Source organism: Schistocerca piceifrons, chromosome 1, assembly GCF_021461385.2.
Source record: "Schistocerca piceifrons isolate TAMUIC-IGC-003096 chromosome 1, iqSchPice1.1, whole genome shotgun sequence".
Classification (NCBI taxonomy): domain Eukaryota; kingdom Metazoa; phylum Arthropoda; class Insecta; order Orthoptera; family Acrididae; genus Schistocerca; species Schistocerca piceifrons.
Genome location: NC_060138.1, coordinates 709,481,069 through 709,506,218, shown reverse-complemented (window position 1 = coordinate 709,506,218; position 25,150 = coordinate 709,481,069). Strand labels below are relative to the sequence as shown.

Genomic DNA, 25,150 nt, shown 5'->3' with positions numbered 1-25,150 from the left:
AGAGGTATCCACAGTCCTGCAGCAGCTACTATGATGAGGTACCAGAGTGCAATGGGTGAGCTAACAGCCATCCCAAGTTTGAGCTTCCGCCTCTCCCAGACTGTCTTCTAGCACAAGTCGTCCTCCCTACTCATCGTGCCTTCTATAGGTGAGCTGCCCCCAGGCTTACTTCAGCAGCAGCCAGTCTCCTGCCCTGGGGGACAGCAGATTGAGTTCGTGGTGGTACAGCTGCTGGTGGGGGTAACCTGGCACCTTGCCCCTTCACTCGCAGGGGCAAGTTCCTCTCCTGGAGGCTGTGATCCCCTGCAAGAGTCCCAGCAGGCTTCTATGCCATTGGCACCTTCTGTGAGAAGCCACACCTTGCCCTGTCTAGGGCACCTGCTGCCAAGTGGGCTTCTGGGCATCAGCATTCATGGATACAGACATCACCTTCATCTTCTTGGCCAAAAGCTGGCAATTGCAGCACAACAAGAGTAAACCATGCCAAGCGCAAAAGGGGGCATCGCTGCCACCCTGCAGTGCTGCGAATGTACTAACATGTATCTCGATGAAATGTTTAACTTCCTGATGTTTTTGTGAGATAACAATGGCTGCACCCTCACCATGATTTGTTGCCGCAACCCACCCTGAACGTAAGTGGTTCTTTACCTTGGGTCACTTCAGATTATATTTAAAAGAGGGGCTATCATGGCCAAAAATTCAGTATAGAATCTGATAGGAATTATGTCAGGCCTTGGAGCTTTTGCTCAATTTTAGTGATTTTGGCTGTTGCTCAATGCCACTGACACAAACACTTGTTTCAGTCATATTATCTCTGCTATGAGGATTAAACTGGGGCAATTCTCCTGAATTTTCTTTTCTAAAGGAACATTTAGAAACAGAATTAAGTATTTCTGCTTTTACTTTGGTACCCTCAATCTCAGTTCCTGCCTTGTCTGTGAGTGTCTTGACACTAACTTTAGTGCCACTAACAGCCTTTACATATGACCAGAGTTTCTTCAGCTTTTGTGAAAGATCATTTGACAATATTCTGCTATGGTAGTCGTACAAAGGTTCATGCATTGCTTTCTTGGCAGCCAAATGCATTTCATTCAGCATATCCCTATCTGTACCCATACACTTTGTTTTACATCTATTATGTAGTAATCTCTGTTCCTTTAGAAGTTTCTTCACAGTGACTGTATACCATGGAATTTATTGTGACCAATTTTCTATGATTCTTCCCCACATGAAGTCATCCATATGTTGTCTCCGGGCAATGTTGTAATTAAGAACACTACCCCAGTGCACCAAAACCTCTCACTAATTTACACCCATTGTCTTTTCCCATTCCTTCATCTGCCTTGTGTTGTGGGACCAGCCCCATTTGGTGCTGTAGTCACACGTGGACACACGTCCGTCTCACTCCATGTGACACCCAGCTATCCGTACATGACTGGAAGACTACTGGCAGCATACTCGAACACTTTTGTTCATTTCCAGAAAATAATTAGTGTGTTATGTTACTTTATCTATCTCGTCCTTAAGTTTTTCAGAGCAGTGTATTTATCATTATAAATGAAAATTTAATGTTTAAGTTAATATTTTCTTATACCTCTAGTGCAGTACTAATTTATATATTTCTAGGTTTATACAGACAGCAGAGATGCTCAAACCTTCAACAACAGTCTTCAATGCTGATGATGAGCTAGTAGAATATTATCCTCATCTCTTGCTAGTTCATACAAAAACATCCCCAGATGATTATAATCCAGGGAATGTAAGCCTGATGCAGGTAATAATCAATTTATTCATGTGCCACTCACAAAACTTTCTGAATCTAGTTTGTACTTAAATAATGGGTCAACCATGAATCAAAACTACAAGAAAAAAAACTTATACTGCCACCACCACCACCACCACCACCACCACCACTACTACCAGCATTTTACATTACACTACTCTTCAACCAAAGCTAATAAATTTTCACTAGCAGCATATTTGCTTCTCTCTCTCTCTCTCTCTCTCTCTCTCTCTCTCTCTCTCTGTGTGTGTGTGTGTGTGTGTGTGTGTGTGTGTGTGTGTGTGTGTGTTTCTATTTAATTAATTTTTTGTATCTCAAAAACTGTTTATTTTGAGAAATCTTTGTTCTTGATTCTTTTTGAATATCTAAGATTTTTCTTTAATTTCACCAATCAAATGAATGCTTGTAATTTATATTTGGTAGGTCATATGGAGTCTATCGATTTCAGTGGCAGTATTCCCACTCAGACTGAGATTACCATCCCTTGTTCTAAATCACCTCAAAAAGATTCAAGAAGAATAGAACAGTGAGGCAAATACCACTGAAGAAACATGAGAGACTACAGTAGGATTGCCATTTTGGGCATTTGCCACACAGAAGTGAATGTTTTGGCAAGAACTATACACTATTTACATGTAGGTTTGAGCAATGTGTAATGATTGTGTCTTTGTGAATATGAACCAAAAAATATGTAAAATATGAGATAAACAGAAATTTTCATCAAATATCAGAGATTTACAGGGACGAGGTATTTAGTGGCTCATTAGTCCGTAAATGGATGTGAATTTTTAATTGAGTGTATAAAAATGTATGTTAAGTGCTATCAAAAGTGAGTGAGAATTGGGTAGGACAGATTGAGAGAATATACTGTGTTCCACTTATCAGAAATTTCACAAACACATGATGTCTGTGAGAGTGGGCATTTTGGTAGTACTGTGGACACCTATGACGGAAGAAAATATTAAAAGATCTGTTTGGTGGGACTCATTGTTAATTAAATGGCAAACATTCGGCAGCATTGTTCTTCTGAACTGAATGTAGTGACAAATTGTTGGATCATGTTGTTAGTGAGGAATGGGACATTGATGTGGCCCTTGATAAGTAAAATGAAAAGCAAGTCTGTGGAGTAAAAGTACTCATTGTTGTCAAAAAGGACAATGCTGTGACAATGTATTGGAACATAGATCATAAGTATTGTGTTTTTGCAGCAGGCAGTGAGTGTTGATTATAAAATGTATGCCCAAATCCAATATTATTTACACAAATGTGTCGTAGAATTGTGTGCCGCAGTCAGTATAACCATGTTTTTGAAAACATTCATCTGATGCACAGTAATGTTGAGCTGTATACCATACATGTATTGGAATAATTATTCATAACCATTGGAGGCAGAACTTTCATTATTCTGATAAAAATGCAGATCTGAGTGTCAACAGTTCATATCTCTGGAATGAAATTTTCACTCTGCATCTTCTTGGAAGATGAAAACGTTTTACTGGATCGAGGCTCAAACTCAGGACATTTGTGGGCAAGTTATCTACAAACTGAGCTATTCAAGTATGACTCATAACCCATCCTCACAGTTTTAACTCCTCTAGTACCTCGTCTCCTACCTCCCTACCTGCAGAGTGAAAAGTTAATTCTGGAAACAAGCCCCAGGCTGTGGCTAAGCCATGTCTTTGCAATATCCTCTCTTCTAGGAGTGCTAGTCTTGCAACGTTCACAGGAGAACTTCTGTGAAGTCTGGAAGGTAGGAGATTAAGTACTGGCGAACTTAAAGCTGTGAGGATAAGTCATGAGTCATGCTTGGATAGCTGAGTCAGGAGTGCATTTGCCCATGAAAGGGTCTGAGTCTCGGTCTGGAACACAGTTTTAATCTGCCAGGAAGTTTCAGCTTGTACCTCTGTCTGCATCTTATATCATTCCTTGCTGGATAACCTTTCCATGATGTTAAAAAATGAAAGAAACTGTCACTAGTAGTTCTAAAATGTCTGGGAGGGGGCAAAGCAGCAGTGAAATGTCACACCAATCCAAATGACTTCTTTAGCCACCACCTAATCATCGTGGACGAGTGCTGTGTGCATCACTATGACACCAAGACAAGGAGCAAAACAAGCAATGGATGCATGTGAATTCGCAAGCAGCAAAGAACATGAAGGCCCAACCATCATCAGGCAAATTGATTCTGAGTATTTTTTGTGAGTGCCATGATGTAGTGATAACAGATTATGCTCACAAGGGGCAAAACGTCACAGTAGCATGCTACTGAAATCTCCTGATGACGTTATGGAAGGCTATCAAGATGAAGGGTTATTGAAAGCTGTCCAAGGGGTTGCTTTTGCTCAACAACAATTCCCCAGCTCTTACTGCAAAGCACACAGTCTTTTCTCCTCATGTTCTTTTGACCTGGCACCCATCATCTTTTCTCTCTTTCCTAATATGAAGAAACCATTCATGTGGCAGGCATTTCTAGAATGACAACAAGGTGATTTTTGCGATGGAACGTTTCCTGAACAGCCTTGACATAGATTTCCACAGCTGAGACCTCCATCAAGTAGCCCATCATTGCAAAAGATGTGCTGCATTGAACGGTGAACATGTAGCGTGACTAACACTATCATCATGTTTCATGGTCTCAGCTTAATTTTTTGTGGTGATGATTAAAACTTTATGACTATCTCTCAGAAGTGGGTGGAATTAATGAAAAGAAGCAATCTTTGAGGTACTGAAATCCCTGCACTGGAAGTTAACCTGATCGCAAATATTGATGAGTCCAGTCCTTGCAAAATATGATGTGATGTCTCAGCTAAGGTTTGCTACCTATATGGACACCTAAGAATTTTGAACAAAATGCTCACCATGTCTGCTGATGTCCATGTGCAATAAACAGTCTTCTGGGAGCTTTTATGGTCAGAATGGAACTAGATGTAATCAGTTTTATATAGGTTTATTGCTGGCGGATGTACTGTAAACCACTTCTGAATATTAATAAGCAGTTGTTTGTCTGTGGTATTTTAAGTTAGCAAATATTTTGCTGTCAGTCACAGTGCTCATTTTATTGCTAAGCATTGCAAACTTATGTGCTTTGTTGGAGGACAAAGACAGCTGTTAACATAAATGATAAATAGTAGGGGACCAAGGACAAATCCATGTGGGACTGAAAAAAAGTACCATTCCCCAGTCAGACTACCCTTCCACCAGTTTGTTTACATCTAAAACTACTGTTTGCTGACTGTCCTGCAGGTAAGAATTTAGTTAGTTATCCACTTGCCATCTGAATCTGAAGTGACTTGTTTTTTCAGGAAATATCCTATGACCAGCACAGTTGGAAGCTTTTGGAAAATCTCAGAATATACCAACTGGCAATGTCTGCTTGTTTAGACATTCCAGCTCATCGTTTTTGAATGAATTTATGGCTTCAGTTGTAGAGATAGCTTTTTGAAACTTGCATTGGTTTTTACTAGTAATGTTTAAGCTGTCAAGAGGTCTCACAATCATGGAATACAGCTATGCTTCAAGGACTTAAATAATGCTGCAAGAAGGTGGATAGGACAATAATTTGTAACATTTGCAGCATCACCTCTTTTTAAAGGGGCAGCACCAATCTGACTATTTATTACCTTACATATAATTTTGATTTTATTGATACAGTTATTTATTTTTCAGCTTAAATACAAACTTTGAGATATATTAATAACCTGGCTTAGTATTTTGCAATACTTTTTGTAGTGATTTAGCTATGCTGGATAGTCTGAAATTGTTGCTCTGGTATTCACGTCCTACTTTCTTTTATGTGAAGTCTGTATTCTTGTATTCTTCCCTGACTTATTTGTGGATTCTTTGGTTTGTACCCTACATATCCTTTTTGAAAAAAAGTGCATTCAAGTATTAATGCAATTTAATCACTGAAGAAATAGTACTTGGAATTGGTATTGTGTTCATCATATGGAAGCATCCAATATGCATCTTGTATATATGATTTAAAGGCTTGGATAGTTTCCTCAGTTAGCCTCCATACTATGTTCCAGTAGGCTCAGTTAGATTCTTCCTAATATTTACATCATTAATAATGAGGTTTAGTCCATTGTGATTAGAAAGACATTTCAGAACTTGACTAACACTTACATTAGCTGTATATACAGTGTCAATTAGTGTACCACAGTGTTACATTATGGTATACAATTTGGCTGTGGAAGTAAGGTTAAATGTGGACATCAAATTTTCTGAGTCTGATCTGCCACTGGAATGTGTCGGAAAATTGACAACAAAATACCCAAGAAACATCACACCTGTCACATCTATACATGCACACAAGTAGTGTGTCTAATTGCTTCAAAAAGAGGCTAAAATATCTTGAAAGTGTCTCATACACTATTAAATTCAGTAGATAAGAGTATTTGTATGCTATATGGCATACACTTCGAAATGTTGCTCTTTGTGCACTACACTTGTTACTGTTCCTGGCATAAATAGCAACACCACCTGTTTCTTCAGTTTTTGACAGAATGAAGTTGTCATGTTGGAAGTATTCATTGCTAATTTTCCTAGACCATGAGTAACATGGTGCTCATTGAAACATAGAATATGGATGCAATCAAAATCTTCTTGATCATTGACATCCATTGTAAGTTCATTGAGATTACTGCAAAGGCTTCTAATGTTCTAAAAAACTCTCAATTAGTGACTAGAGAGGGGTATTTGTATTATTTTTTCTTGTCAACCATTTGTTGAAATTGCCTGTTAGCATGTAGTGGAAGAATGGTAAAAAGTTTCATTACACTGTTTTCTCATTAGCCACCTGTCCAAGATAGCTTGCCTTTTCCTAAAAAGTTTCTTGACTTTTGATGAGCCATCTGTTCAAAACATGTTTACTGTTGAGACACTTGTTACCTAAATTAATTAAGTTTTTTCTGTGCCTTGTAAGGTGAAGGCTATGATTAGTGTGAAGTTCACCACTAAATTTCTGTATGTCTGTCAACTAAAAATTTGAAAAACTATTGGAGATACCTGAAAAATGTTTTCTTTGCGATTATTACTGCCCTGTCAACACATGGAGTTTGAATTACATCATACTGTGGAGCATGTCAAAAACCGCATTTGTATGTTTCAGTTTTGTGCAGCTTTTCTTAAGGCATTAACAGCATGGAAACCTTCATTGATAATGACATCATTTTAACAACCACAGATGACAAAAGAGTCATCCTTCATAAACCTGAGGACAACTTTCTCCAACAACTGAGTAGTTTCAATGTCTTTAACTTTGATTATATGCACATCACATGTCACAATCTTACATTTTATAATCATTGAGTTTTCATTGCAGTTTCATTTTGATGTTGCACAAGACAAGGAAATTTGAGGAGCTCTGCTGTTGTGTTTCTTTTTACCTTTATCATCTAATGTCGCATGAAAAGTGAGGGAGTAAATTCACTTTACTATCCAAGTAGTGGCATCTTGGGTACCACTTCTATTTGGATGAAACCTAGTAAAGTGCTGCAATGTTCAAACTAGACTTTGAGTTGTGAACAGGTTTATCTATTTTCTTGACTTATTACATACTTTTTAACATTCTGATATAGTGATGTAGATAATAATAGCAGCATAGGTTACTGAAACTGCACTGAGGAAAAAAAAGTTGATTGAAAAGAACAACTTTTCAATGCAGATCCCATGGATTCTACCATATCACACAATTCCACCAATTTTATCACTATATTGACTGTTTGACATAATAATGTGTGGTAGATATATGTTGGAAATGAGGGGTAATTATGTAATTTTATAACAGGATACATGTACTACAAATGCTATATTATGTATTATTTTAATTTTAGTAAGAGTTCCCAGAAATACTATTTGGGAGTATAGGTGGAGGAAGGAGAAACTACTGTGCCAGGCATTAGTGCAGTACTTTTGGAAATTTGACTGTTTGTACCCACTGTAATTTAGACAGTGTAAAAAAAAAAAGAGGGAGGTTAGTAGCTCAAGGCATAAATAAATGAATTGCATACAAATAGCCTAGATCCATAAAATAGACAATAGTACCTGTTCTCTCTTGTTTGAGTGAAGCATCTCTGTATAAAGTAAATCTGTCATCAAACTGAAGGTTGGCTTGAACACCACAGGGCTTTACTAGGTGTGGCTCTTTAGCTAATGGTATGCCACTGCCTCCCCCTGACATTTGAACTGACTTATTGTGCCATTGGTAGAGGGACATACGATATAATGTGAACTCCAGACTGTGGTGCAACTGGGAATTTTTCACATTAATAAACATTACCAGAGGTGACAGAAGTGATAAATGACACAGGAAAATTCAAGAGTGACTCGGATTGAACCCCTAATCTTGGTTCTGTTTTCTAGCACTGAGCTACTGAACAGAAAAGAATATTGAAAATTAGAGACCTACATACACATTGTTTTTTGTTTCAGGATGTATACAGCCAAACCTTTGCCAGGTCCAATTTACAATTGCAGAGTGGCCTGGGTATTGCTAATGGAAGCGTCATCAATATACTGTCTCCTGAGGTCTGTGGGGAACCAATCAACATGTTTCTTCTGCCAGATCTTGATGAAGAAGGTAATACTTTAATTATGAAGGCTGTGTCAAAAAAGACTTTACAACTATGAAAATTCATATTGATTTAGTCATTTAACTTGCAGAAATAGTTTGTGTCATTTTATAGTGAATATATCAAGTTTCAGTGTGACTTCCACTGGTCATGTGGTGCACCTACCATCTGAAGCAGATTTATTGCCAAACTTGGTGCAGCATGTCAGGCATGACTTGTTCAATTGCGAGACAGATTCTAGCTCTGATCTCTGGTAGAGAAGCCGATAAGGGTGGTAACAAACATGGTATCATTGATGAATCCTCAAAAGAAAAAGTCAAATTTTTCGGTCCAGTAACTGTGGGGGGCCATGCAATTGGCGCCCTCTTGGCCTGGAAAGCGAACATTTAGGAAATCCCGGACTTTAGAGAGGTAGTGTGGAGTTGTACATCTTGCATGATCTGTGTTCTCAATTCTTGGTCATCAGCATTAGGTTTTCCAGCATATCTGAGCACACTAATCCAAAACACACAGTGAGCATGCTTGGGCATGTTAGAGGCAGTCGTCTTTGCTGCAACTGCCACTACCACTTGAGACAAAATTCTGTACTAGGGTACTACATGAATCAAAACTTGATGTATTTTCCTTCAGGATGACACCAAGACTAAGGCTGTAAGTCATATGAATAAGTTTGTATGAATTTTCAAAGTTGTGAAGTCCTTCCTGATACAGCCAATGTAATGATTCTGTCCTTCATAGCTTATTCCGAGGACTCCAAATGGTTCCCAAATATGAACTGTTTTTTATCCCTAAGAAAGTGTCTGCCTGCTTAGCTGAGTGGTAACATGTTTGCCTGTCATGCTGTGGGCCCGGATTTGATTCTTGGCCAGGTTGGAGATTTTTCTCTGCTTGTGGACAGGGTGTTATGCTGTCATCAGCATCATCTCATCATCACTGACACGCAAGTCATCCAATGTGGCGTCACCTGAAATAAAACTTTCAACCCAGCGACCAAACTTCTGCGGATAGGGCCTCCCAGTCGACAGTGCCACACAATCATTTCATTTCCATAAGAAAGAGAAATCACAGGTCGCTGTTTGGCAATCTTAAGCTCTTTTGTGTTCAGGAACATGAATGTTGTGTAAAGAGTTCCATACAGCACTGCCCTAGGCCACTTCTCTTAAATTCTTTAAAAAATCTGTTGTGTATATATTCCAGTTTAGCAATCAGTAGTTGCTGTCATATTTATTATGATGGTGCACAGCAAAGTACCATTGTTCTACTCTTTGATATCTGCATCTGGTATTGAATAAGCATAACCAGAAACAGCCATATATACAGCTGTTTCCTTGTTTGTGGGTCAGATTTTACACTCCAGTTTTTGTTGCTAGTGTACCAGTGCATGGGGAGCTGAGTAATAATAGTTGATAGCATACTGAAGGATGTAGGCATCCAAATTCTATTAAAATTAAACATGGATTTTGACAGTTAAAAACTTAATATATTCAGCAGATAGAATGCAAGGGGCACATCCTAGGGAAGGTACATTAGCCACAAACCACCTGGAAGAGCCATTGCAGCTGTACTGAGATAGACTGAAGTCTAAAAAGTAGGAAAGGAGCAAGAGGAAGAAGCACATCCTGCCAGCCTGGAAACCAAGTGCAGAAGGACCAAGCTCCTCTCACTGGCTGCTATGACCATGTCACTGCAGACAGCACATGAGTCACTTCCCACACATCCTATGGTTGCCTACAGGTATTACTTGGAAAAGTGTTGCCTGTCAGCAGCCCCAACTAGAATTAACTGCTTCTAGCCTTAAACACAGGCTGAATTTGGCATTTAGGCCTAGGAAAAGTGTGCCAGGTATAGACTGCAAAACCAGCAGTGAGATTTTTTTTTTTTTAATTATGTGTGAACTAGTCCTAGTAACCCACTAAGTGCATGGTAGCTTGTATAAACCTTCCCCATTCCATGGAACTGGTGACTACATTGACGAAAGATTATGACACACTCACGGAGAGATGTGTTGTCCAAATTGGGGCCCTAAAGGTCACAGAACGGCTGGGGGTAGGATGAAGTTACAATTCAAAAGAACCATGAGGTGGGGAGGCTTACTGCTGGGGATATTAAGTGTATTCAACAATCCTATAATTTAGTCAAAAAGAGGGTATAATTGGTAACGAGTGAAAAGATAATGGTTATTTCTTGCTTGTGCAGAGGTTTGGGGCCCCGTGTAATGGTAGTGTGGTTTGATGAGTCACGGCAATGAGGTGACAGGATTGCAGAGTGATCGTGTTATGGCCTGTGAAGACCAAATCGCTCATGTGGCAGCCACTGGCAAGGGTTTATGACACTTGTGTAACAGGTATTAGGTAATGTCATGGAGCCGTGTCACACAAGGGGGCCTTGTTTACTGTGGACAAGACCCTTTTTCAGTACTTAAGCATCGAAACCACATATAGAGAATGCAATGTCTTTAGTAAATTAGATTGTTCAAGTTGGAGAAAAATTTGCATTTTCCTGTCACAAAACTATTGAACTTGTAAATAAAATTTGTAAAACAATTTAAGTAAATTAATCCTCAAAAACTGCAAATATATTATGTTATAATACAATTTGTGTCTGCTGTCTCAGATGAATTATGCCGAATAAGATGTGGAGTGAACAATAAAAATTCCTTGTAACATGTTATGGGATGAGGACAGTGATAAACGCTATACTATATTTGGACATAACTTTACAATAATTGCTGAAATAAAATGTAGTTCTGTATCCTGTCACAGAATTACCAAATGATGAAAAATATGATCCATGTGCAAGTAACTCTATGAAATAAACAATAGTGTAGACATTTATTGCAATATTAAATATTTTCAGCTTGATAAAGCAATATTTGGGGGTGGCAGATGGGGGAGAGAGAGAGAGAGAGAGAGAGAGAGAGAGAGAGAGAGAGAGAGAGAGAGAGAGAGGGGAGGGGGAGGGGAGGGGAGGGGAAGGAGGGTGGGAGATTGTTAATGTTCTGACTGCCTAAAAGATTTGAACTACGTGCATTTCGGGCACTCACTCAGTGCTCTGAAGGTGATGACATATTGGTGGATCATGAATAAACTAAGCTACGAGTGTCACTCCAAAAGAAGTGCACACTATTTTTGTAAAAATACAGTTTTCATTCTGCATGTGTGAAAGTTTTACAGTGTGTAGATACGTCCTTCCCACTTGTTTTCAAACTTAGTTCAACCTGTTCCTGTGAGTGGCGCCATCACAGCATGTCTTCAAGATGGCTGCTACACTTGACGTTCGTCAGAAGCAATGTGCTGTCATAGAATTCCTGTGCTGTGAAAACGAGACAGTGGAAAACATCCACAAGAGGTTGAAAAAGGTGTATGGTGATGCTGCTGTCGATTGCAGTACAGTTAGGCGGTGGGCAAGCAGGTTACGTGATGAAAGTGGACACGGCAATACTGAGGATTGTCCTTGCAGCGGCAGGCCTCATACTGCACACACTCCAGACAATGTGCAGAGAGTTAATGAATTGGTGACTGCTGACAGACGCATCACAGTGAATCACACTACGTTGGGATAGGAGAAGGAAGTGTTTGCAAAATACTGAAAGTGTTGACGTTAAAAAAGGTTTGTGCCAGGTAGGTTTCCAGGATGTTGACAGTGGCTCACAAAGAAACAAGAAAAATGGTATGCGGCGAACTTTTGGAACAGTACGAAAATGGTGGAGATGAATTTCTAGGAAGAATTGTGATGGGTGATGAAACATGGCTCCATCATTTTTCGCCAGAGATGAAGAGGCAATCAGTGGAGTGGCATCATGCAAATTCACCCAAGGGAAAAAAAAAATTTAAAACCACACCTTCTGCTGGAAAAGTTGTGACTACGGTGGTTTTTGATTCCGAAGGACTCTTGCTTGTGGACATCATGCCAAGTGGAACCACCATAAATTCTGATGCATATGTGATGACACTGAAGAAACTTCAAGCTTGACTGAGTCATGTTCAACCACATTGGCAAAAGCAGGATATTTTGCTGTTACACGATAATGCACGGCCACATGTCTGTCAAAAAACCATGGAAGCGATCACTTAACTCGGATGGACAACACTGAAACACATGCCTTACAGTCCTGACCCTGCTTCATGTGATTATCATCTCTTTGGGAAACTGAAAGATTCTCTTCGTGGAACAAAGTTTGAAGATGATGACTCCCTTGTGCACACTGCCAAACAGTGGCTCCAACAGGTTGGTCCAGAATTTTACCATGCAGGTATACAGGCGTTGATTCCAAGATGGCATAAGGCAGTTGAGACGGATGAAAATTATTTGGAGAAATGAAAATATCGTTCCTAAAGGCTGTATCTACACACTGTAAAACTTTCAAACATGTAGAATAAAAGATGGATTTAAAAAAATAGTGTGCATTTCTTTTGGAGTGACCCTCATAAAATAATGGAAGAAAGGATAGAGTAAAATATTCCATCTCACTGTACTGGGAGCCATGAGAGGGTCAAGATACTTTTACTTCTACTTACAAGGCCAACTGAAAAATCTCTCCACCCTGCTCACTTCCTACTCCTGTCTTGGTGCACCACTGTTCATCCGCTTTACAACAACCTCCAAACCTCCTCCACCCCCCCCCCCCCCCCAATAGCTGACAAACCCTGTCTCGCAGACCTACTACATTTACCCCACCCTCCAAAACTTCCTCCCACCACCACACAGAATCCAGAACTTAAACAGATCTGAAACACAGCCGCGAACCTTTCCTCCAGAATCCTTAGCCCCCACAGAAATATCAGTCCTTTCCGAAAGCCTCGCCTTTTGTCCCACTACCAAATTCAATAATGCAGGATTGTTAAAGACCTTCTCTCCTTCTCCCGGTCCCTACAGTGGAAAAACTCTTTCGCCACCAACCCTACCAATCAGACTCAACTAAGGACCAATGTTGAACAACCCTGCCTAACTCAGTTCACTCCTCCATCCAATCGTGATCCATCTCCCCTGCCCCCAAATCTCCACCTCAAAATAACTTTCCAGAATTTCTTAACCTTGAACCATACCTCACCATCATTCCCCAAATCCTTCAACATGCAAACTAACCTTACATCCGCTGAAAGAACTGCAGTCCACCATCTAAAAACTGATCCTGATCTTATAATCATATTTGCAGATGAAGGTTCCACCACTTTTGTTTTGAACCGCAAGGATTATCTGGCAGAAGGACTCCACCAGCTGTCAGATACATCAACCTGCAAACCTTGCCACAGTGACCCCGTTCTAGAAATCCAACAGGATCTCCAGTCACTCCTCAAATCCTTAGGCCCATCCCAGAACCTCTCCCCGGAGCCCATCCCTCTGCTCACCCCTACCACTCCCTGCACTCCCAACTGCTACATGCTTACTGAAGTTCATAAACCCAACCACCCAGGATGCCCCTTTGTGGCCAGTTACTGAGAGAATCTCTGCTGCTCTTGTAGACCAACACCTTCAACCTATTACCCGGAACTTACCCTCCTATATAAAAGGCATCAACCATTTTCCCCACCAACTCTCCACAGTTCCTGTCCCTTTACCACATGATGCCCTGCTCATCACTATTGATTCCACCTACCTTTACATTAACATTATGCCATCCGGCGACACCATAGTGGTCTCGTGTGCGAAATAACGGTCAACGGCCGGCGACACCACAGTGGTGTCGTGAGCATAGTATCGTGCAGTGGCCGGCGACAGCACATTAGTATCTTTTGCATTCTGTTGATGTTTTGTTTAGGTAACAATAAGTTACACACATCAACAAGTTTTTTGTTTTTATAAGTAGTTGTGCCCTTTCATAATGGCAGATGAAAGAGACAATACGATTATTTACGATGAATGTGTGAACATCTTGTCTGACGTTCTGGACGACTTGGCCAATTGGGAACAAGACATGGGATATTGAAAAAATGAAAGTGAAGCAGAAGCGTTGGAAGATAGTGAAATATGTCCAACAAGAATTCAGCAAACTCTACGGTTGCCAACTGACTCAATCGATTCAGACAAAGAAGACAGTGCACAGTGCTCAGACTTTGATTTACTGAGAACCAATAATAAATTTGAAGGATCTTCAGGTCCAAACATATTTCCCAAAGATACAGAGAGCGTTGAGGATATCATCAAATTATACATTAGGAACAATCTTTTCGAATATATTAGCAACAAAACCAACAAGTACTACAGTCAAAATTGCCATAGAAGAAAACTGAATAAAAAATGCCAAATTTGTCGACGTTACGGCACCCGAACTTAGAAAATGGTTTGGGCTTGCTATCTGTATGGGAATTGTAAAAAAGGCAAGGATCAATGATTATTGGTCAATTAATCAGTTGATAGACACACCGATATTTCGCAAAACTTATGTCCCGCATCCGATTCAGTCAAATATTATCATTTTTAAATTTTTCCGACAACAACAATAAACTGGATAATCCTGACTGACTTTTCAAAATGCAATTCGTGATTGGTTATTTTTCCAAAAAGTTCAAATAAACAAATATTTGACCAAAGAATTTTTGTATTTATTCACTTATAAATATCTTCGAAATTCCACAAAAATAGGGGAACAGAGTTGACAACTTATGAGAACTAACTATGAGATTAGTATCACTTAACAATTTATAATATCCCGATAACGTCAAGAACGGCCGACGACAAACCAAGTAATCTGAATTGGTGCTGCCGGCACCAGGTGAGTCAGTTTGTACGAGACGCGTGGATGGCAACGTGTTAACATCGCTAATGCCCATGGCTTTACCACCATTAAATACTACCTTTCCCAATGCCTTACAGGTTCCAAACCAACCACCTCCTTCATAGTCGTCATGAGCAACTATATCCTCACCTACAATTTTGTCTCCTTTGAAGGCATTACCTACAAACAAATCTGGGGTACGACTGTGGGCACCCGCATTGCACCATCCTATGCTAACCTATTCGTGGGCTATCTAGAGGAATCCTTCCTAACACCCAGAATCCTAAACCCCTCACCTGGTTCAGATTCATTGATAACATCTGTGTAATTTGTATAGAGGATGAGGACACCCTATCCAGATTCCTCCAGAACCTCAACTTCTCCCTCGTGTGCTCCATCTGGTCTTACTCAACCCAACAATCCACCTTCCTAGATGTTGACGTCCACCTCAAAGATGGTTACATCAGTACGTCCGTCTGTATCAGACCTACTAACCACCAGCAATACCTCCACTTTGACAGCTGCCACCCATTCCATACCAAGAAGTCCTTTCATACAGACTAGCCACTCGTCGTCATTACATCTGCAGTGACGAGGTCCCTCTCGAAATATACCGAGGGCCTCACTGAAGCCTTCACAGACTGTAATTATGCTCCCAAACTTGTACAAAAACAAATCTCCTGTGCCTTATCTTTCCAATCTTTCCACCACTTCACAAAGTCCCACCGTCCAGCCACAGGAGAACATTCCCCTCGTAACTCAGTACCACCCAGGACTAGAGCAAATGAATTACATTTCGACTACTTCCTGTCATGTCCTGAAATGAGAAATGCCCTGCCCACTATCCTTCCCACCTCTCTCACAGTGGTATTCCACCGTCCACTGAACCTACATGCTCGTCCTTACACAACCCTGCGCCCAACCCCTTACCTCATGGCTCCTACCCCTGTAATAGACCTAGATGCAAGACCTGTCCCATACATCATAGTGGTTGCTTAGTACATGCAGTCACAATACTATGAAGTGACTGGAATTGAAAAAGCCTTCATGAAGCAAAGCCACTGTATATATTCAGTAGCAGCATTGTCAAATTATCCTTTAACTACAATGGTATCACAATTGAACCAGGTGAACTTATCACTTAATGTTGTTCAATAGATTGTCAAATACATTGGAAAGTAATACCTTGGAAGCCTGATCTATGATTCCATTTTATTACAGTGCCAACAAGTATTCATCTTTTAATCAAAATGAGTGCCATAAGAAAATAAATAACTGTCTCATTCCCAGCACCAAACAACATACTGTCTGCACTCAGCGAGAAAAATATCTGCCAACTTAACTGTTCTGTGTCATATTATCATTCATGAATACTCATAGAGAGTAGGAAACTTTGGTACACATTTGACATGCTCCTGGCAGCAATGAAATCTTGCAAATTTGGAGAAATATTGCTGTGGAAGCCTCAGTCATATGATTACAACTGTGTGGTCAGCGAGGTATTTTGTGATTAGAATTGGCCGGCATCAGCAGGCCCAACTAGAAGCAACTACTGGTATTTATTAAGAAGTGGACAGATTTTTGCGTCAACTAAACAGAACAGCTCACAATCATATTCATTTATTTTATAGGATTACTTAACTCATTTAACAGTGAAATCTGATACAACTGATGTGGAATGTTACAGTGGTAATTTGTGTTTTCAGTCTTTGTCTTAATGTAACTGTCTGTGTTACAGTCTTTGAGTACAGTTCGTAACTATTTACAGTGAAGCTAGGGCGACACCTTCAGATTTTGTTTTTACACACTCAGGTGGTTCTGGTGAGGTAAATGGAAACAAGTACATGAAGATTAAGACCTTCAGGTCATACATTAGTTTCTAGATTCTGAACAAACACATGAGAAGTGCCTTTTTACTAACGCATCAGGTCCCTTGACTGATGCAATTACGAACACAGCTATTTTCATATGATTTACAAACACAATTATGTCTTCAGCAGTTCTAAGATGGAAATACAACATACAAAAACAGCCAAACAAATGCTGTGTCATGTGTAAAACTTTACCAGAAACATTACATTAACAAACTTCATAACAGTTTATACTGGTTCCTTTGTATTAAATGTGGATGAAAGATTGCCAGGACACCACTTACCAAGTAGCAAATACATTTGAGATAATCAATGTTTCATATAAAACTGTGAGCCTCATTCACCATTGTGCACCATGTTCTTGAGAAAGAGGACTGTTATCAGCATATACAAATAATAATAATAATAATAATAATAATAATGTTTATTTGTCCATGTTAACTTTACAGTCTTGGACATCGTCATTTTTTGTTCAATTATATCAATATCATGTCATTCCAAGAATGAATATATACATCAAGTAGCACATTGTATATCATTCCATGCACTAATGTTATAAACACAATGCCTCTACATAAATGGAGGTTGCTAATGTCGGTACTACTACATGTGTTTGTTAGTGCTGTTTTAAAAGGGCTCTTATTTTGGAAACCATAGCTCCATCGTAGAACATCAGAAAAGGCCATGATTGCTGACATTGAGGGTCTTTCAGCATCTCAAAATGACAGACTCCAGTAAACAGACCAACACTGACACTACCCCTCTCATGTTTATTGCTATAACACCTTCTGTGGTGAACAGACCAAACAAGAAGCATCAGCCTCAGAAGAAGACATGTCATAAACTGTCAGACCATGTAGAACCCGTCGTATTTGATGGTTCTTATGATTGGGCTTTAGAGCCAATGGAGTATGAATTCTGCTTGAGGCAACCATTTTGTCACCAGACTGAGGCTCCAACTGTAGCAGACTCCTCATCCCACAGGAGAGACAAGGTAAAGTAACCCCCCCCCCCCCCCCATAATACACACATGCCAATAAATGTGGAGAAACTGAAACTCCTAGCTCAGGGACGTCATCTGTCATGTAGGTTTACAGGAAACATACATCCCTGGTTACTGACCTGCATTGGAGTTCATGTGGGTCAATGGATTACAATCTGCTCTCTGTTTACCACTACAGATAGTTACATATTCTGAGACTTGACTTATAGAGCAACTCCCCTGCCCTTTTCTCCAACTGGAAGACTCCAGTGCTTGTAATGTGTTATAGGGCTCACACTTTACTTGTGCCAGGAGTCAAGTTTTAGAGTGCTTCATGGTGCCTCAGGATCTGTGCATCCTCAACACAGGGAATCCTACTCATTTCAAAATTGCTACTGGGTCACCTTCAGCTGTAGAGCTCAGCTTCTGTTCCCTGGCCCTTGCAGACTTGGCTCAGTGGAAAATTACTGAGTTCTCAGCTCACCTTAGGAGGCAACCTGTACCACGGTGGACCGATGAGTGCCTCTCAGCAATCCAGGTCAAACATGCAGCTCTGCTGCCCAATGGCAGAAAACCTCGCAGGCTTTTGATTAACAAGAGTCAAAGCTCATTGCACCGAGGAGAGCAGTAAAAGGTCATGGCAAGTTTTGTGGACTCTCAACCATTCCACTTGTTCTATGGAAGATTGAGTTGCAGAGACTAAGCCTGATCAGAATTACATTGCCACATAGATGTCACTGGGATGTTTTCCATTCCATTGATGCTGGATAGTTACACTGAAATACTCTGGACGTAATAATTTAGGACCTATCTTCTGAGACCAGTTACTGGACTGCATTTTTTAGATTGAAATTGTGGTCATAGGCAATCTGCCAAAAGTGTGATTATGATGTACTATGTGTATAATGTATGAATAAGAGTTTGCTTGTGTGGAGCTGCCGCTTCAGGGTATTCATTTCTCATTTTCCACTAATATACATAAATAATTTTCTGAAAAAGAGGAATGGGGATGGGGGGGGGGGGGGGGGATGAGGACTAACTTGCATATTACTATTTACAGTCTTTTGAAAGTTGAGAGTGAGTAGAGACAGCTCCATTAGAAAACACATAAGTCACAGAGTTCTGGAGACGGAGAACTTTTAGAAAGTAGCAGAAGTGGGTAGACTAAAGATAGTAAAAGTAATAGAAAATACTAGATGCAAAGTGCTAAAAAGAGTAATGCTTCACAAACTTTTTGAAGACTTAGACTGAAAATAGAATCAAATGAATGTTTTTAATTAATTAAAGGCTAATTTTAAATTATATTAACTATCTGATTTTAGTAACTTTTTCTCATCACTATTTCCTACGTAAATCACCCATGATGCATCTATTACTACCTTTTGATATAACAAATGAGATAATGTGTCTTCAGGTTATCTGAAATTCACTTCTGTTCACTAAAACCTTACACAGTCCAGAATCTACTCAATATAAAAAACTTTGTCATTGATTTTAATTAACTTCGTTCACAAAAAGTTAAATGAAATTCATTTTTCACCTTTGTTTTGTATGGTATGTTGCACTGTGAGAATTAGGTAGAATGATGAGCCTGTATTGTTTATATGAGGACACATTGAACTATTTTGATAATTGGTAACTGATTTTGCATAATTCTACAGAATCAAGTTTGCTGTATCATGGACACCCTGGCCCTCACTACATTGATTGATAATCTACGTAGTCAACTACTGAGCGTGGAGCGCAATGCACTTACCCACTCACCACTGACTGAAAAAAACTGGTAAGATTTAAGAAAAAATAAATCTATTGATAAACTGGATATAGGTGAAGGGTAGGATTTGTAACATCCAGAGCATCACTCGGATATTGTTTCGTAGATATTCCATACACTGCTTATTGATTAAGTGGCACATTTCTTTTTGTTTCGCATATTCTACATGATCAGATGAAGAACCTTAAATAGCTGCAGCTACAGTGTGAATCTGTGCTTGAATAAGATCATTGTGCCAGCACAAAAAAGACTCTTATTGGTCTTATTTTGTAGAATGAACCTTAATGTTACATCAACCCAAAAGACAACATGTACCATATGATTGCTTACAAAATAAATAATTCTAGGTAAAATGACACTGATTTAGACAGTTCCAGTGACATTGGCACCATAATTAAATTTTTCCCTTGTTTACACAGTGCAGTTAAAATAATTTCTGATGATGATGAGATAATCTGATTAAAATCACTTGATAGTCGACACTTCATGGGTTGGAGCGTGTTTCCTCCAATCAGAATGCTCAACGTCACGGCCAAACTGTCTCAACACTTGGTCTGATCACCTTATCTGGCTTTCTTTCTTGTTGTGTTTGGATTCCAAATCATGGATCTGGCCCTTGAATTTTGTATTTCACCGTATGTGATAACCAAAAAAAAAAAAAAAAAAACCACACACACATCAATATCGAAAGAGCAACATTGAGTGCCTATATTTTTATTTTATATTATATTTTTTTCACAATTTTCAGTGAACATTTGAAATTGTTCTTTTGAAATTTTAGTAGAACATAGTTTTACTTTCAGTATATGAGAGAGTCTTATTACTTTTTGAGTTTCCATTACATCCAGTCTCCCTCTTTGACTGTGTGAATCAAGTATAGATGGCACAGAGAAGTAGTCCAGTTGAACTGCGGGTTGGCAGTGTGAATGGAATAACAAAATTTCCGATGTGAAGAAATAGCACACCAATTGCTTTAAAATTTTTTTTTAACACAACTAGTATGAAGTATGGTAGGGTTGTAGCATAGCGATTAGTGCATGTTTTTTAATGCAACTGCTGTGGTATTTCTTCACATCAGCATTCTGCAAAAACAGGTGCTGAAACTGATGAACAAAAATCTAAATGACAAGATTGGTCTTTGCCGTGGGCAGAGACATGTAAGGGGAAATGCTGACATTATCGACACTGAGTGCCACCAACAGAAACTGCAAGATTTAACTTCAGCATGCAGTTCTGACACAACTGCTAGTTTGGTGGCGTTTGCAGAAATGGTAAAACAGGGAAGTCGAGACCATTGATAGCATAGTAATTATTGTCAGTTATGAACATGCATCGTTTTCCTTTCAGTTCTTGCTCTAGGAGGGAGAAGCAGACTTAAATATACAACTCTAAAACTGGCAGTATATGTACACTGTGCAACCAAGGTTTTTTTGGCTGGTACGTTGATATTTTTTCCATCGACATATCGATGATTTTTTAAAATTTATATCGTGGGCTGATTACGATTTTTTTTAAATACCGTATTTACTCGAATCTAAGCCGCACTTTTTTTCCTGTTTTTGTAATCCAAAAAACCGCCTGCGGCTTAGAATCAAAGCGGAAGTTCTGAAAAGTGTTAGTAGGTGCCGCCACAACTAACTTCTGCCGTCGAATATATGTAGCATGCTTTGTAGACACAAAGATAAATACTGGCGCCAAAATCTCTGCGTCAATAAATAAATTTTTAAAAAAGGTGGAAGACGAGCTTTTTTTCTCCGTCCCGAGTTTCGACCATTTTCATACATTATCCAACGAAGTAAATACAAATTCCGTATTGTTCATCTTCGAATGTAGCAGAATTTCAATGTACTACGAAAATACGACTGGCAAGACTGTTTGGGATGTTTGTCAATATGGCCAACTCTACGTTCTGAATTTTTTTCTACCTGTGAGAAGAGATGGTTGCTAATAGGAACTGATGAAATGTGAATCACATGCACTATTCTCTTCACCATAAGAATAATACGAATATAAACATCTTGCCATGTATTCTTTCGTGTTTGCTGCTATCTCATTTAAATCCTGTCTGCCTAATAAACTGCGAAACTAGAGCGAGACAACAGCAAACGCGGAAGAATATATGTATCATGTCATGTTTATATTCGTATTATTTTTATGCCTAATAGTGATACAGTCAGAAATGAAGCACGGCACCTGACTAGATTTTTAAATCTAAGATGACTAATTTCTGTGCAGAATTTGATGTACTAAAGAAGCGGCCGCAAAGATTTTCAAACGGAGAATAATTTTCGCCTAACTCTCGTTCAGAACATGTTCTATCATACGCAGTATATTATTAGGTTCTTGTTGATCATTATCAAAGAAAGCAGCAGTGTAAGTAACAACAAATTGCAGTCTCTTGCCATTGTTTCGCTAATGAGACGATTCCTCTCTTTTTGTTCTTAATTGTAAGCGGCGATAGCGCGCACAAAAGCAAGCCGTGCCGCGAGCGGCGACAGGCCGTAAACACGCACTATCAGAATGCGACAAACAGTGCATGACACAGTACAGTAATGCATTTTCAGCTTACAGTGGCGTAAACACCTATAACAAAGAAAACGGCACTTATCAGATCAAAGCAAAATAAGCAATCGATTCAAACCAGACGAAGCACGTGAAAAAGGAAGGGTACCCGTATAAATACTGACGGAGCGCCTGACGCATTGCAATGGCTACCTGGTAAAGCTTAACTGCTAAGCTTATGACTCGAACCAAACTACTGTAGCTGTATCGTCATTCATTCGACCTAAATTGTGTCTCACATTACAATGGACCAACTTTGTTTCGATTTGGAGGTGCAGCCTAAAACTTTTCTCTCCCCTTGAATTTCGAGTCTCAAATTTCAGGTGCGGCTTAGATTCGGGAAATTTTTTTTTCCTTTATTTCGAGTCTCATTTTTCAGGTGCGGCTTAGATTCGAGTAAATACGGTACTGATATATTGTATTCCCAATGTTTATAAAAATATCAACAGTCCTAACATATTTCACACACAGAACTAACCAAATCCTACTGGATCCTTTCGCACAAGACACAATTCAGCATCACATATACAGTTATTGTAATCACAGAGATTGGCTTACATTAGAGAAGTTTCACGCAACATTATGTCAAGGCAAATTTTTGAAGGCTACGATTCATCATTGCTACCATAATATGTGTCATAAATGTGCATGGTAGTATTGTAACATAATGTTTAACGTATGAACTTGTCGTGCACAAGGTCGTAGGTTTGAAACTTGTGAAAGCTAGTGAAATTTTTTTATTTCTGAATCTAATCAAAAGGCTTTCATTATTACGTTATTCAGTTAATCCATTTGAATATAAGTTTTTAATTTCTACTACTTCGCTGTACCATTTTGATTATGCTAATTTTTTGTTTACCATCTTTTTGTCTTCCTATCATTATTGTTTTGTTTGGAATCTGCCAGTATCGTGTACAATCTACAACCAAGTACCAAACAGAACTGCTCATCGTCTGGTAAAGCAAGAGTTCATTTAGCCAGTGTAAGGATAGTTTCAGGTAGCCAATGAATGATAATGAGAAATTACAGTTTCTTTTTCAGTGCTAAAACTGGAATTTTTCTGTCTTGAGTTTGCTTGTAGAGGTTAGCTTTAATCACTGTGAACAAAGAGATCATGATTTTAGTTCTGCCACAGATTGTTAACCACTGTTTTCTCAGATAAGAGGGCAGTTCAATAAGTAATGCAACACATTTTTTTTCTGAAACAGGTGTTGTTTTATTCAGCATTGAAATACACCAGGTTATTCCCCAATCTTTTAGCTACACAACACTATTTTTCAACGTAATCTCCATTCAATGCTACGGCCTTACACCACCTTGAAATGAGGGCCTGTATGCCTGCACGGTACCATTCCACTGGTCGATGTCGGAGCCAACGTCGTACTGCATCAATAACTACTTCATCATCCGCGTAGTGCCTCCCACGGATTGCGTCCTTCATTGGGCCAAACATATGGAAATCCGACGGTGCGAGATTGGGGCTGTAGGGTGCATGAGGAAGAACAGTCCACTGAAGTTTTGTGAGCTCCTCTCGGGTGCGAAGACTTGTGTGAGGTCTTGCGTTGTCATGAAGAAGGAGAAGTTCGTTCAGATTTTTGTGCCTACGAACACGCTGAAGTCATTTCTTCAATTTCTGAAGAGTAGCACAATACACTTCAGAGTTGATCGTTTGACCATGGGGAAGGACATCGAACAGAATAACCCCTTCAGCGTCCCAGAAGACTGTAACCATGACTTTACCGGCTGAGGGTATGGCTTTAAACTTTTTCTTGGTAGGGGAGTGGGTGTGGCGCCTCTCCATTGACTGCCGTTTTGTTTCAGGTTCGAAGTGATCAACCCATGTTTCATCGCCTGTAACAATCTTTGACAAGAAATTGTCACCCTCAGCCACATGACGAGCAAGCAGTTCCGCACAGATGGTTCTCCTTCGTTCTTTATGGTGTTCGGTTAGACAACGAGGGACCCAGCGGGAACAAACCTTTGAATATCCCAACTGGTGAACAATTGTGACAGCACTACCAACAGAGATGTCAAGTTGAGCACTGAGTTGTTTGATGGTGATCCGTCGATCATCTCGAACGAGTGTGTTCGCACGCTCCTCCATTGCAGGAGTCACAGCTGTGCACGGCCAGCCCACACGCGGGAGATCAGACAGTCTTGCTTGACCTTGCGGCGATGATGACACACGCTTTGCCCAATGACTCACCGTGCTTTTGTCCACTGCCAGATCACCGTAGACATTCTGCAAGCGCCTATGAATATCTGAGTGGCCTGGTTTTCCGCCAAAAGAAACTCGATCACTGCCCGTTGTTTGCAACGCACATCCGTTACAGACGCCATTTTAACAGCTCCGTACAGCGCTGCCACCTGTCGGAAGTCAATGAAACTATACGAGACGAAGCGGGAATGTTTGAAAATATTCCACAAGAAATTTCCAGTTTTTTCAACCAAAATTGGCCGAGAAAAAAAATGTGTTGCATTACTTATTGAACTGCCCTCGTACATTGCAAATCATGAGGTTGTGGTTAGGTTAGGAAATGAGTTTAAATTCAGGGCTACAATATGCTTTGTTTGCTGCAGTTTAGTCATTGGCCACATAAAATCTGCTTTCATCAAAGCATCTCTCGTTTCTGTATTACCTCATGGTGGCTGCTTCCAACGTTGCTCTGCGTTACAGATTAACAGCATTTGTGAAGTGACCTGCCATGTTTCTGTGACATTCGTGACTGAGCAGTAGCCAGCAGCCGATGTGGCAACACTGTTGCATCAAGTGACAGATGTCAACTATCAAGTAATTTTAATCAAGCTATATTGTTGAGTCAGTGATAAAATTTTATTGAACCATGGTAGTCTCTACAATACTTTAAATAGCAGGGTATTCGAACCTGACA

The 25,150-nt window shown here is 39.7% G+C and overlaps 1 protein-coding gene across 4 annotated transcripts in view; it reads left to right on the top strand.

Moving 5' to 3' along the window:
* Positions 1 to 25,150, top strand: part of LOC124787729 (nonsense-mediated mRNA decay factor SMG9) — a 109,379-nt gene that overhangs the window by 66,138 nt on the left and 18,091 nt on the right. For 3 of the 4 annotated variants that reach the window (XM_047254590.1, XM_047254581.1, XM_047254599.1), the window contains exons 6-7: positions 1,627 to 1,774; positions 8,216 to 8,363. In XM_047254590.1, the coding sequence (XP_047110546.1) occupies positions 1,627 to 1,774; positions 8,216 to 8,363 (296 nt within the window). Of the gene's footprint in view, positions 1 to 1,626; positions 1,775 to 8,215; positions 8,364 to 19,584; positions 19,713 to 25,150 lie in introns of those variants that run through there. The other variant, XM_047254608.1, reaches the window with a different exon arrangement.